Source organism: Ruditapes philippinarum, unplaced genomic scaffold, assembly GCF_026571515.1.
Source record: "Ruditapes philippinarum isolate M1 unplaced genomic scaffold, ASM2657151v2 ctg2659_1_1_1_1, whole genome shotgun sequence".
NCBI lineage: Eukaryota > Metazoa > Mollusca > Bivalvia > Venerida > Veneridae > Ruditapes > Ruditapes philippinarum.
Genome location: NW_026852469.1, coordinates 109384 through 124829, shown reverse-complemented (window position 1 = coordinate 124829; position 15446 = coordinate 109384). Strand labels below are relative to the sequence as shown.

The 15446-nt window shown below is 31.1% G+C and overlaps 1 protein-coding gene across 2 annotated transcripts; it reads left to right on the top strand.

The window, feature by feature from the left end:
- The first annotated feature begins 416 nt into the window (after nt 1-416).
- LOC132714141 (transmembrane protein 196-like) lies at nt 417-8893 on the top strand. 2 transcript variants are annotated; one of them, XM_060696922.1, is made up of 5 exons: nt 417-659; nt 2840-3049; nt 3485-3541; nt 6421-6684; nt 8023-8893. In XM_060696922.1, the coding sequence occupies exons 2-5, from the start codon at nt 2900-2902 to the stop codon at nt 8317-8319; spliced, it is 768 nt and encodes a 255-aa protein (XP_060552905.1). In that variant the 5' UTR covers nt 417-659; nt 2840-2899; the 3' UTR covers nt 8320-8893. The 2 variants fall into 2 exon arrangements, with proteins under 2 accessions (XP_060552905.1, XP_060552914.1); XM_060696931.1 differs by lacking the exon at nt 8023-8893 and having other exon boundaries at nt 427-659; nt 6421-7190.
- The last annotated feature ends 6553 nt before the right edge of the window (nt 8894-15446 follow it).

Here is a 15446-nt window from a genome sequence, read left to right as displayed (position 1 = left end):
GTTCCATATGGAAATAATTATATTAATTAAAGCAAGTTTAACAGCAGTTTGTTTTAATCCATTCACTTTACATCATCTTATAAAATTGATGTAATATTATTGGCGTATAAGGTATTAAGAAACAATTCCGCACGAATGGGTTGATATTAGTTTGATGTTTAATATACAACTGAGCCCAAACTGTTATTGCTAAACAAAAAAGGATATTAACAAAATATGGTCATGTATTGTTGACTGATCGAGACTTACATTAAAGTAAATAAATTGGAATGTTTGAATTGCATTATATGTAAACTTAATCAATATTCATCGATAAATCAATATACACTAATGGTATGATAAATATCTCCTAATCTTTGACATGTGACATCGAATTCTTAATCAGTAAACACACTTCTACAGTATCTCATTTGCAATTTTACAACGACGGCAAAGAATTATGAGAAAATCTTGTTGCTGCCAACGCCAGCGTCTATGGACATTATTGATTATTCCACGCAGCGCAGAAGCAAATATCGACAAAATGTATCTCAGTATTTAAAGCTTGGAACGCTACAAGACAATCCAATAACGTTTTATCGTGTCTTAGAGGACTTTTATAATAATTCTGTATCGAATCAAGAACGTTGCATGCAGTCGGAGTATTATTGCTGAAAGAGGTAGGGTAATTTATTTTACAATAATTCAGAAATAAGAATGCATGTATACTTTAATTATTATTTATTTTATTTCTTCTTTGTGCGTTTACTTGATGTATGTGAATTGTATTGACTTAACTGTTTACAGAACAGAATTGAATTAAATAGAAAAGAGCATGACCAAGTAGAACAGAATACAATACAATGCATTAGTGTTAAATAGAAAGGAATGGATAAGGACAGAACAGCTGTTGTTTGTATATATTAGAATGGTTCTGTTAGGTAACGTTTCATGGAAAAAGAATAGCAAAAAGGTGTTGTATCAAATAGAGTGTTAAAGGTGTTAATACAATTATGTTATTGTATTAAGCGGAATAAAAAATAACTTTATTCTGGCATTTTTTATGTTTGTAGAGTATAAAAGATAAAAAATTGATTTATAACTCTCTCATTTAACGTTTGTCTTATCAACCAATTTCTTGTTGTTAGCTTATTTAGAATACAAATCATGTTTTTGTACCACTTCGGATACAAAAACACTCAAATCCAAAACATAACTAATTAGATTATTTATGATCACTTTATTACCCATACTAAATATTATATGCTTCTTTTCGTTCACATGTTATTGCCTGATACGTGTAAAATGGCATTATGCGTATTATGTAATATGTGACTATTGAAAAATAAAGTGTATTGTATTGTATTGTATTGTATTGTACTGTATTGTATAACATAAAATGTAACTGAAAATAATGTTATAAAGAAATGTTTCAGCACTTGCATTAAGTTTGCTTTCCTAATCTACAAATCATAGTCTTAACTTATAATAACAACTCTTATGATATAAAAAGGAAAGTTCGGCCGTTATTTAAACATAGACTGCTGTACAAGTTAATGACAGTGAAACAACAACTAATATTTATATTCAATATTAACAATTTCGAAAATGATTATATATTTATATATGTTAATTAGCCATAAACTTTGTATAAGAGTTTTATGCTGAATGAATTTATTTTATGTTATATATACATGTATATTAATATTGTTAACAATCTGTTGTAAAAATCGTCATATACTGACAATGTCAAATGTCTGAATAGATAAATGTGGTCATATCAGTTGATGTTTTACTTTTTACCTGCTTAACTACTTGCTGTATTTTTGGCAAAGATTATATAGAAGAAACGCTTCTTCTTGATATTGCAACTGAAAAAGAAAACAAACTAACAACAAACAAAGAAAACACGTTCTTTTACAAAGACTAGATTTTGGTTTGATATTTCATTGTATGTAAAAGAATCATGAGATATTCACCCAATTTACTTATCTCAAATTTTGAACTTCGTTTCCTAAAGACCGTAACAAATATATATCTCTAAAGGAATTATATTACTATTTTTTAATTTATTTATCAAAGTGCTAATATTCCTGTTGTCGTTTCATGTACATTGGCTAATAAATATCCATATATATTGATATAACTATTATATAACTATCGCGTAATATCTTGCTAACCCATTCACCTGATGTCGGATAATAAATATACCCATGCGATCAGTGCATTCCAAGATCAGCTGACACTTCCGTGCCGTCTGATCATAGGTCTAAACTGTTTGCTATACAGCCTGTACACATTTTTAAAATTTCTCTAAAGTGATGAATGACTATATCAAAATTGAAAAATGGACACGTCCATTTTAAATACTTAAAAGGATACGTTTTCATTATTTCAACTGTTATAGTAGTCAATGCCTTTCTGTACTTTTTAGAGTCGTTCAAATAAAAAAAAATGAAGAAAAAAATAGGAAATTACTTTTTCGTTTTAATCTAAACAATAGTTTCACCATTAACAATTAATGGCTAACCTGCCCGACTATAATCATAATACTATCCACGTGTTAAAACGTTTTGCAATATCTATAAAATTCCTTTTACTGTAATGAAGAATCATTACGTATCTCAGTAATTACAGCTGTATAGTGCTTTATTATTACAAAAGGACATTACTTTTGTAATTTCAACATTTATTTCTAAGCTAAATTCTCCAAAGACATGCAAGGAATGACGTCATAAGCACAGCTTTAAGTGGATGTATAAAGTCGGAATAACATATTTTTATTTGCACAATTTGAGAAATGTATTTAGTTTAATAAACAATATTTAAAGTTAATGGAAACAATTTCGTGTCATTGCAGGAGACAAAGATTTGTTTATTCCTACAGAAAATGTACTGAAGATAAACGCTGCTTGTGACAATGTTACACGTAGTTGTTACTTCGGTGTGCGTCATATCCGGTTTCCACGGCGTTCTTGGGGTAATAAGTGTTATAGTCGGCATTATATCAAGCATAAAGGCAGAAGTATGGCTAGCTCATAGTGTATCACCTATCTGGAGTGGAAGTTTTGTACGTTTTTAATTTTTAATCTAAAAAATCGTAGTTAAATATGTTCATTCTTGATTGAAAAATGCATTTGACAATTTTAATTCTAAATACTGCATAATGTTTGTGCCTGAAATAACACGTAGTGCACAAAGGGGCGCCTGAGGTCTTCTTCCTTCGGTAAGGAAATCTGGAAAAACGCCATATGACTAATACTGTGTTGGTGCAAAGTAAAACCCAACAACAACAACAACAACAAAATACATAATTTCATTAAAACCTTTATATAGATATGTGCTAGTGTATCTGCAAACTTAAAAGATCAACCTTATCATATCAAATATCTTAGATTTAAGCCTTGCATTTGCGTTTCTTTTTCTTTCTCCATACCGTTCTTATAGGAAGGTATACGCACAGAATTATATTTTGAAAAAAAAACCTGTTTTCTTTTCTTTTCAGTTTATAATAACTGGTATACTTGGAATATTCTGTGCCAGACGTAAAACGTCGTATGTGGTGAGTATATTTATTGATAACAACACCTTGGAAAACATGACATTTTGTTTTCCATAAACAGATAACATGTTCATTTTAATCATACAGACAATTGGGAAAAGGGCGATACATATTATATACACATTGTGAAATTAATAGCGATTAACAATGTTATATAAACACGTCTGGTTAATGTCAGTTTTTCAAGTTTCAGACGTTTATATTTACAATGAGAATCACTGTGAACAAGTGCAAGCCTTTGAAACATATTCAACACATTGGAATGAATTATATGAACTCCAATGTCATTCCGTGTTAGTTCAAGAAAAATGACAAAAATCAACACAAAAAAAAAACAACAACAAAAACAACATAACAATATCTTCTAAACATGAACTCCGATATTTTTAAATAAGAGATAGTATGTAAAAGTAGATCTACAAACACGTGATACATTTGAAGACGATAACGATATTCTTTTAAAATGCTTTACTGTAATTTTAGAAACACACAAGATAACCTAACAATCTGTTATAAAGATGATCTTCTAATTCTTGGAACATAACGTACATAAAACAAAGTCCTGTTAGCTATGTCTTTGCCATTACAATTTCTATTCTAATTATGAATAGCGCAAAACTACCTGATTTTGAATACTCATTGTCAAGCTAAAAACATCTTTACAAATTTTAATGACTATATTGATATGACTATCCATTTAAACTTATCTCGAGAAACAAATACTCTATTTAAACGATCTTTTCCTAGATCATAGATGTAACATTTCCATAACATTTATGCATATACAACATTAGTGTAATTAACGTAATGAGTTCATACTAACATTTCATTGCGATTATAGAGACTAAAGTACAAATATGTTTACAGAAGGTCATATTACGGTAGTGTTTACCTTATCTGATGATAGCAAAACATAAAACTGAGAATATACGAAAACATCAATAGTTGTCACTTAATCATTAACAAAACACATACTTTTGCGGATAGTTCGGAAATGCTCATTAAAGCTTGCACTGTATACATATTTCACGAACCAGTATTATCAACTAATGAGAAAGGTAATATTAACTTACTTTGGCAAATATCGAAATAGGTTTTACTTAAAACTAGTGTAAAGAAGCTTAAGGAAATTCTAATTTTCAAGGCGATCAATCAATAGAGATACTATTTACAAATTAATGGACTTCTCTGTGTAATCCGGTCAGGATTTATATTGGTTTTATCGATTCCTTGCAAACAAACTAATTAGAGAAATACATTGTATATATCAAGTAAACATAGTAATTGCCCATTTTATGTCATTTTATTTAAAGATACAGTAATGGATGTACGTCGGACGAAATAATAAACAGCGATGATATAAAATTAGCAAAGAATATCTCAAGACATTTAGATCGAGCTTTCAAGATTCAACGTTTCTTTTATGAAAAATCAACAACACACAGTTTCTTAGACAATTATCAATAGGTTGTATCAATATATTTTTTCTGGATAATTGACACGTTGGTGTTTCTAGGCAACGCCGTAACAATTCATGCCTTTATCTACATCACATTTAAAGTGTCAAACGAAGGATTGTGGGAGATTTCTAATAATGAAATTTAACCCATTTATGACACTATGACACCATAACCACGTCACATCACCTGTTAACGTTTAACCTTATATGGAAAAAGACAACATTTTCTTGAAATTACTAGACACTAAAACTGATTGCAATATAAAAACTATTTTTATTAAAATTTGACGCGTGGTTTTCTAGCACTATTTTTGTACAGTAATATCATCGGCATTTGAAATAGAAGATATTTATTAAAGTAAATAAATGTTTTGAGATAAATATTGTATCAAATTAAAGTTGTGGGAGAGAAAATTGCCCTTTTGCACAAAAGAATAAAGATCTGATCAAGAATTCTTACATCATTACATCAGATTCGTTAATGCCAAAGTTCATTTATTTTCAATCTTAACTATTAAATGTTGTGGTCTAATCAGACCATAGAAAGCTAAATTTATTTAGTTTAGTCAATGCTGAATAATTTTGCAGTTACTATTTTAAGTAAATTAAGATTTACCATTATTACTTGTAAAACCGACTTTAATCTTTACGGTCATTTAAAAAAGAAACATATGAGCCGCGTCACGACAAAACCAACATAGTGTGTTTGCGACCAGCATGGATCCAGACCAGCCTGCGCATCCGCGCAGTCTGATCAGGATCCATGCTGTTCGCTTACCAACCCTATTACAAGTAGAGAAACTGATAGCGAACAGCATGAATCCTGATCAGACTGCGTGGATGCGCAGGCTGGTCTGGATCCATGCTGGTCGCAAACGCACTATGTTGTTTTGTCATAACGCGGCTCATATAACATTTAATTGCCCTTTTAGCTTAAGAGAGCATCATTTCATCAGGATCAAATCACGATCGTCTGGATGTTAATTAATATCACTTGAAAGCCATCGTTACATTATCGAATAAAGCATGTTCAATGTAACTTGCTATGGCAACACCGTAAAGCATGTAAACATTATGCAATCTGAAATATTTTATCTATTCTATTGACAAAACGTCCTTCATCATATACAGTTATTGATAAAATATCGTGCCATTGTCATTAGACGTGAGATGTACAGTTGTTTACTATATAAAGAATTGATTCATAGCAATCCAGATTGTTAACAGAAGTTCAGTATCCACTTCTACGCAATTTGTTGTCAATAAATAAATAAGTAAATAAATAAATAAATAAATAAATAAATAAATAAACAAATAAATAAATAAATTAATTAATTAATTAATTGATTAATTAATTAAATAATTAATTAATTGATAATAAAACTAGAAGACAAGCTGAATAAAATTTTGTTTATTTCAGATAATGTGCTTCACAGCGTTCTCTGTTGTATCAATGGTCGTTTCCGTTGTCAGCATACAGTTACTCCGCCTTGGTCTCGTTAACCATACTACAGATGGGCATACCTTCCAAAAACAAAATAAAGACACCCTTATCATTATAGCTCTTGCTGTTGCCGGAAGTGAAATTCTCGTCTGCCTTTTATCAACGCTGCTGAGCTGTCGTATGGCAAAGGTTGCCAAAGAAGAGCTTTGTAAAAGAAGAGAAGGAATGTTTCATGTGAAGGTAGTTGGACAGAAAGATATTGTAGTTGTAACACGTCCGTTAACTGAAAAATGGGATGATAACGAGAGAGATAACGCAGATACAGAATTATAAACAGGATCTCATATTGTTATTAAATTTCTAGAAATGATAAAACAATAACTCAGCGGTCAGTTGCCACACCTTGTCCCTCATTTTTATACAATTTTATCTATATCACTTGAGGCAGAGTCATTCATACATAGATTGTTTTTGAAACACATTTGTTCCCATATATATATACACACTGCCAATTTTCACATAGTAATTAATGTGGTCCATTTATCGTTCCATTTATCCTACAAAGTTCAACAACAGAAGTTCTCTTTTCAATTATAAACAATTATACACAATAAAACCATTAGATTTAAAATGTTTAATCTTCATGTAGTAAATATATTTCGTTTTTAGGTAAATTTTTAAGTTTTAAAACTATTTCTAGAAATGTAAAATAAATGTTAATAAAATATCAACGACTTATGTGTGTGATAGTTTTTTAATTCCAATTATCCTTAACTCCATAAGCCATAATCTGAACAATTGAACATTTTTACGGACATAGGCGCATTTTGTCTACGGTTCAGACAAGACAATGCATATTATGTAGGTTTTTATAGAAAAATGCATTTGTTCGTTTTCAAAGGTAACTGAACAGTCTGTTTCATATAGAGCTAAACATTCTGTTAATGATAAAAATGCTGAAATTTCGACATTTCGAAGTCGTATCGACGAAAATGCAACAAAAAACAAATTGCAACGAACAAACGATTTATTAAGTTAAATACGAAACATGACAGTTCTTTTCTTTCATTTCTTCATTTTGTTTCAACAATTTTGTTCTTTTTATGTTTTTATTCTTTGTTTCTTTTAAGTTCTTAGTATTTTATTTTTTAGCTTCCCCTAACAATGAAATAGTAATTAAACATGCTATAACTTCCGCTAGAACAAATTGTAAAAAATATTTCGGATACATGCAAACAAAAAATTACGACGCACGCGACTTACAATTGAAATTACGTTATTTGTTACTCTTAATATCATATTTTTCATAATAACTGTTAACTTACTTTGTTCTAAAATGCGAATGTCTAAATATATTACTTCTTCATATTAAAAATATTGAATTTTGTTAACTTTTCTTCATACTTTTTTTTTTTAAATTAAAGTTTTTTTGTTGTTGTTTTTTTTTCTCATTGAAATATAAAGATTATAGATAGAAATTGTTATTTAGCCAATTAGAGCTTTATTGCACGAATATTGTACTTTAATTCTATGCACACTTTTAGTTCAGCTTTACCTTTTTATTTGCTTCTCTTTTAGAATGACGCAGACGAAAACGACAATGACGTCATGTATGCAACGTCGGAGTTTGATCCCGAAATAAGCATTGGAAAAACAGAAAATGGAGATCAAATATTCGATGAAATTTGTATTAGTGAAAGTTTAAATAATAATTGTTCTCTTTCAAAGTTAGAAAATGGGGAAACAGAATCAGACACACTATATGATCAAAGGGGAAACGTCGGAAGTTTGATATCTGAAGGTCGTCAAATGCAGATTTTTAGTATTTTACAAAACTGTGAAAACGAGCACAGCAATCCTCGACCGGAAACATGATTTTTACAAACGATTGTTAACTGTAGATAGGTGCTAGCTTTTTAAAAGCTTAAATATCAGTCGTCGAGGAAAAAGCCAAAACATTAGATTGATGATACTAAGTGTGATAATGTAAAGTGCTATTTAGATTAAGTCTTGTCATGTCATTAGATAATTAAATTATATTGTGTACTATAAAATACAAACATTGTTTAAAACAATGAATAGTAATGTGACATGATGAGGGAATCATAAGTGATAAGACACATACTTGACCTTTGCAGTATTATTGATACCGGCGAATTTGGCAGAAACGCCATGCAAGTGCGTTTCTGATTTACGACTACAGGCATAATGCGTGTATTCCAAAATGAGAAATAACGTTAACACAAATACCAGATATATATCTGGTAACTGTACATTGATGAAATGTTGACAAGAAGAACGTGTTAATATTTTGTAATGACTTTTGCACTGGTCAATTGACAATGTTCGTATAATGATGTTCATGGAAGTGCCGCTGACAAAGCTGAATGTGATTACTGAAACGCCTCTGAAACAAACTTTATCCGTCCATATTACAAGTTCTAAGAACTTGATTTGTTGTATATATTGTTTGGTTTTATTAACCTGTCAATTACATACTGATTACACGGTCGGTGCACACAGTATATTAATCTTCGGTAGATTTTCGGTAAGTTCCGTGAGATGTTCGCTGTACGATGGAATTTAATTTAATTTGTATCTCTCAACAAAGTGTACTCAGCGTTATAGCGCAATAGGGTAAAGCACGAGTTTATACTCTAAGTGCCACACGTGTTTTAAGTTCGAGACCGCGTAGGTCTATGTTTTTATTTTCTTATTTATACTTTCAACAATATTGGAGCTATATATGATTATTTTATGTTGTTCGTTTTGTTTTATTATGTTTACTTAATTTTGTTATATCTATATTCTTTTTAAATAACATGTTTTAAGAATTCATGTTTAAAATTAAAACGGATTTAAATCAATAAATGTCTTTTCAATGCTGTAAAGCACACTACAAACTGTTCCATTAAAATATACGGCAAAAATAAAGAAAGAGTACTAAAACAATGGCAACAGCAAGGATCGAACCACAGACATCTAAATTATCAGGCATTCTCTTAACCGACTGTACTATTGTGAATTAACGAAAACCTTCACATTAAGCTGGCTCCATGACTTATATACTCCACATTAATTCTCGTAAACTACACGGACCAAACCGAAGTGGGATCGAATATTTAAATGAGTTCTATAATGTATGCATAATTGACAGGTCAATAAAATCAGACTATAATATATATTAATTGCATGTGTTCTAAAACAACATATCTTGCCATTAGTATTGCCTTTACGTATATGTATTATCTCTTGACATATCCAATCCCTTAATCTGCATAATTTGTTAAATGGATTTGCCTTGCTTTTACGTAATTTAGAATAGTCCATTTAAAACTGGAGGGATTTCAATATATTCCAAAAATATTAAACTTGAACTACCAACGGTATAATGCCAAGTTATACCGCACTGATACACTGGCTGGCCTGGTATTAGAATGATTGCCAATAACTTTCAATTCCAACGGATTACGGGTGTTCAAATATATACGAGTATTTTTCAAAATCATTTAAGTCATATTGATATGTAGCTTTCAAAGTTGAAGTACCATCTTCATGTATTTTGTACCGAAATCAATTTATTGCCAAAATATAAATATATATATATCAAGTATTCAATGTTTTATACACATGTTTTATGAATAGAAATTGGCATTTTGTTTGTATTTATTACAAGGAGAAAGTCTATTATTTGATAATTATTGTATGCGAATGTGTACCATAGCAGAATATTTATTGAAATAAAAAGAAAACCATAGTGACGTTATTTTAATATATGATCTTTTTGGCATGTTGTAATAACTATTCCACACAGAAACTCGAACATTTGGTTAATTGATTACTGAAATTCATTATTTTACGGCATTACACGTGCATGCACATATTTGGATAAAAATTCCGAAAAATGTCTTAACAAACACCAAACGCTTGACTAGGTTTTGTTTCTACTGACAAAAAAGATAGTTCTACGAGGGCTGTTCGAAAAGAATTGCTTATTGTCCTGTATCTCGTGATCCACGTGGGACACGATAAAAATACCAATACATACCTGTATAGGGTAATTCAATACCTACACAATGTTATGTAAATGTTAGACTAAGTGTAAGACATACAATTTGCCATTTAATTACACGCAGTCATTGACCACAGTAGTAAAAATGGCTGGTAGAAGTGTCGACAAAAAAGATGAAATACGGGCTTACATCAAAGCTCGCTCAAAACTCGGTTGCTCTTTGAAGCAGTTGATGACTGAACTCTCTACTGCTTATGGGCCTTCTTGTGTGTCTTATGACACAGTCAGGCGATGGAAAAAGAAATTTGAGTCTGGTGTAGAGTGCATCAATAATGCACCAAAATCAGGTAGGTCAAAATCTGCATCTCGTAACGAAATCGTTTCCAAAATAAAGGATATCATTGAAGAAGATGCCAGATTTACAGTTCGTGATATTGCACGAAAGGTATGCATATCAATATCAACGGTTCACTTTATTTTGAAGAAGCATTTGAAGTCAGAAAGATTTCTGCTAGATGGGTGCCACATCTGTTGACCGATGAGCAAAAGAGGCAATGGGTTAAGGTGGCCAAAAAGCTGCTCCAAATGTTTCCAAAATATGACAAAAATAAGTTTGCCAATTTCGTCACGGGTGATGAAACTTGGTACTATTATCTAAGCCAGTCAGAAAAGTTAGCAACAAAATCTGGGCCACTAAACGCAACAAACGCCCAATAATTGCCAAACGGTCTTTGAGTGCAAAGAAGGTTTTGCATGCAATTTTCTTCTCTGGTGAAGGAGTCGCAATAAAAGTGCCGGTGAAAAAGGGCAAAAGTATCACTGGGAAGTACTACAAAGACGCAGTACTTAAGAAACTGAAAAAGTATTATAAGAAACGACTCTCTGTCACTGGTTATAAGCATATCCGTCTTCTACATGACAATACCCCCGCTCATACCTCCGTAATATGTTCGGCGTTTTTGAAAAAAGAAAAAGTAATTCACCCCAGTATTCTCCAGACCTTGCCTCATGTGATTCTTTTTTGTTTCCGAAAATGAAATCCTTCCTTGCTGGGCGAAAATACAAGTCTCGACAGGCACTTGGATCTGCCATTCATCAGTGCCTTATTACTGCGCCCAAATCAGCGTACCGTGACGCCTTCAAGAAGTGGACACATCGGCTGAAACTTTACATTTCTAGCCACGGGGAGTACTTCGAGGGCATGCGATGAACAATTTTAAGCTAACTTGAAATTTAAAGTCTCCAGATAGAAATAAGCAATAATTTCGAACATCCTTCGTATGTCATCTTTGAATACAAAAAAGATGACACGAAACATAGTAAAGTAGGAAGGATCATAAGAATATAATTAGGGAAAATGATCAAAGGGATCAATATAAACATGATAATTATCATAAAGATCACATATTTCATAACTGCTTTGGTCAGTGTCTTGTTTAATTTACAGAAATTCATATTCATTGAAACAGCACAAATGATTTTAAAAATATGTATTCGTCCATAACAATTTATTCAGAATATTTTTCTTCGGCAAATTTAAAATATAGTCATCCCTGTTAGATGCGCCTACTGATAATTAGAGGGCTATTTTTAACAATGTACAAATCAATATGCTTTCGTTACAAAATAGGGAGAACCACATTAACGGAGCGAATCCCCCCCCCCCCCCCCCAAAAAAAAAACCCAGACCTTTCACACAGACAAAGCGCCCAGATCACCAAAACACAAGCGATGTTATTCAAGACTGATTAGTATCATAGGAAAAAGGTAGGGTCTAAATGAAAAGGTAGGAATGAAGGAAAAGTGGGAGGGTAAAGGGAATGGCAAATGGATATAATAAATATGAGGCGGAAATATGTATATTATTCGTCAACACATATAATGCGACACACACGCAACACAATTAAAGACGTGACCGCATGAAGCAATTTACTTTAAAACAAGATATACATAAGGAACACGTAGGGTATCGTTTGGAAACATTCAGTAGCAAAACAACTTTTAGGCATGAAGGTGCACCAAACCACCATACAATCATTGCTCTCACAGTTAACAACATAACAAAAATGAGCCGCGTCACGACAAAAACAACATAATGGGTTTGCGACCAGCATGGATCCAGACCAGCCTGCGCGTCTGTCTACAATAATTCCTCCAGAAATGTATTTTTATGTTCATTTTACTCGTTGGATTCACACGACCAAAACAAAATTGAAATGCTACTTTCCTGACATGACACATAATCATTTCCTAACAACGATGTTTATAAATTTTTATTAATGTTTCCATTGTAAGTTAAGTTCATTGTTTCTTATTTGATAAAAAGATATAATTATCTCCAAAATGTCAACCGCCACAATGCCTAGTGACACAGGATTTCCGGAAAGGTCCCAGTATGGCACAGGACACAAACAAAGCATCATGGAAGGGGACAAATAAAAAAACATCAAACAAAAAAGTCGCAAAAAAGTCAAGCAATACAGGTTATTCTTTGTACACGTGGTAGCGAAGTTTCCTTTATCAGATTGTGAATTCACCTTAGCTTGCTATCAACACATGCAAAAAATGATGATCGACACATGCAGAAAAACTGGTCATCAACCAATCGATTTATTTCTTTGTTTGCTGAAATAATAAAATAATTTTTAACAACGATCTATACGTCAAAATATCTGTTCTGAGTAAATATGACGAAAATACATAAAGATATATATGCATTTTCATTATTTAATTTAACCGAACAAGGTAAAGCTTACGAAACAAAAGAACCAAACTGTCTTACTTCTAAATCTTAATTATACAACGGTTTTGTTTCCTAGACCATGCATCAGACAAACCGGATAATATATCTTGTCTCGTTACAAAATGACGCTGATCAAATTGACATCCTTACAGTACATTAATCATGTCTTGTTTCATAAATAGACACCGAGAAATCAATTTCTATATAAAACAAATGTTAATGTCTTGCTTTCGTGAAACCTTCTAACTAGCAATCACTCTTCCCACGTATTCACCTTAAATAATGAGTAGATGGAGATTTGCAATCTAAATCTAAAAATAATTTTAAACGTGATGATGACAAAGTGCTATTTCTGGTTTCCTAATGTGATGATTGATACTATATTATTATTTGTTTTTATTAAATTCATTAAAAGTTTTTAAAATAACGTAAACAGCAGAAAAGAAAATGCATGCTAATTATCTAAACACTGGAAGAATCTTTTAATTTTCTAAACATACTCCTCAAAATTTGTGTGTCCTAGCACTGGTTTAAGCGGCATTCATTCTTCATCACTAACGTGCACTTGCTAATATCATTCATATCGATAGACCATTAAAATATAACAAATATTGCCGCATCCGTGACCTTTTTAAATACATTTAAAAAAAATGCCGCTCAGAACATGTATTATTATCATTAGGTTCAGCTGTAAGGATTTCCACGTCAGCACCAGCCGCAGACGACATTGCGAACTTGATTTTAACGTTTACTGCTTATCAGAGTGTAACATTTCCTCAATTTCATTCTACTTTATAGGTTTAAATGTGATTTTTACTGAACAATTTTTTAATATATCAAAACAATCAACGACATTTCTGTAAAATTAACAAAGCTGTATCGCATCTTTTAGGTTCATTCATATCTATTCATTAAAGAAAATGTCTAAAAGGTACACATTTGATAATTATTTCTAAGTCTAAACCTTTACAAATATACCATATTACGCTGGCTCATAAAATCCCTCAATGAATAAAATACTTTTATCTTACTTTGATATCTACATCTTTCATTTTATTTATAAACAGCAGAAGCCCCTATCTATTAAGCTTCTTCATATCTATAGGAAAATACCGTTACACTAACTGTTCATTTAAAAATATTTCTGATGAAAAGCTATCACACACGCACGACAACAAAGGCTTGGGACTTCTATTGATTGCACTTATTGACTGATTCCGCTTCTAAAGGTTCAAGACAAAACATCTCAAACAAATTGATTTATAGTTTTATAGACGCAAAAAGCCATGTTGTTTTCTAATAAGGTATTGATTCCAAGCTTAAAATTCCAGTTATTTCTGGTGTGTTTCTACTCTGAGGAAAGATGTTATACTTCAAATGGTTCGATTTTACAATCGGTATTATAATGTTACATAAAAGAAATTGTTCTGATTTTAGTATCTACAACTTAAAGAAGACTTGCATAAAAACAATGTATTGATTGATAAGTCGTGAATTCCGTCAAAATAGCAGAATGTTTGTTTATAAGATATACGTACATTATTAATATATATAATGTAAATATTTAATTCAAGAGGGAATATTTTTTCATTTTTATCCTTCATTGTCGCGTCGCATGAATGAATGAAATCAATGTTCTTTTAAATATTGTCGAATGTCAGCAATATCTATTTAATTAAACATTTCACAGAAGATCTAATAATAAAACCTTCGTACACAGCTTATTAGTACAATTAAACCATTCAATCATATCCATTTCTTTACGTTTTTACTCTTCAAATTGTTTAATTATTGGCAATAATAATTTCTTTAACCATTTTTGTTCACTATCTTTATATTAAACTCAATACTATATATCAAATTCTATATTATTTGTAAAATATAAACGCGACATCTTTACAGTTTGTGTATTTATATTGTACTGGTGATATATGTACACATCCAAAATAAAATTATGTTCTGTTCTGTTCTTTAAATATTTGAATATATTTGAAACAATCATTCCGATCATTAAGTGTTTGACAAAGTTTTTTTTTTCTTTACGTTATAAGGATTCAATTTAGAATAAGAAATGTTTGCTAAGATTTTTTTTCATGACATCTAACATGTCATCAAATCAATGCTAAGAAATATGAGGAAAAAAAAAGCTTAATAACTTGGCGAAATATCATATTTTAAGATAAGTAAAGTATAAATTTTCTTCAGCTGTCCTATCGCTGAATGACAGCGTTGTACATTATACCCGAG

Excerpts from the sequence above, each read along its gene's own strand:
- LOC132714141 (XM_060696922.1), top strand. The coding sequence starts at position 2,900 with ATGTTACACGTAGTTGTTACTTCGGTGTGCGTCATATCCGGTTTCCAC. Across the intron at positions 3,050-3,484 it reads CTATCTGGAGTGGAAGTTTT|TTTATAATAACTGGTATACT; the intron begins GTACGTTTTTAA and ends TTTTCTTTTCAG. Across the intron at positions 3,542-6,420 it reads GACGTAAAACGTCGTATGTG|ATAATGTGCTTCACAGCGTT; the intron begins GTGAGTATATTT and ends TGTTTATTTCAG.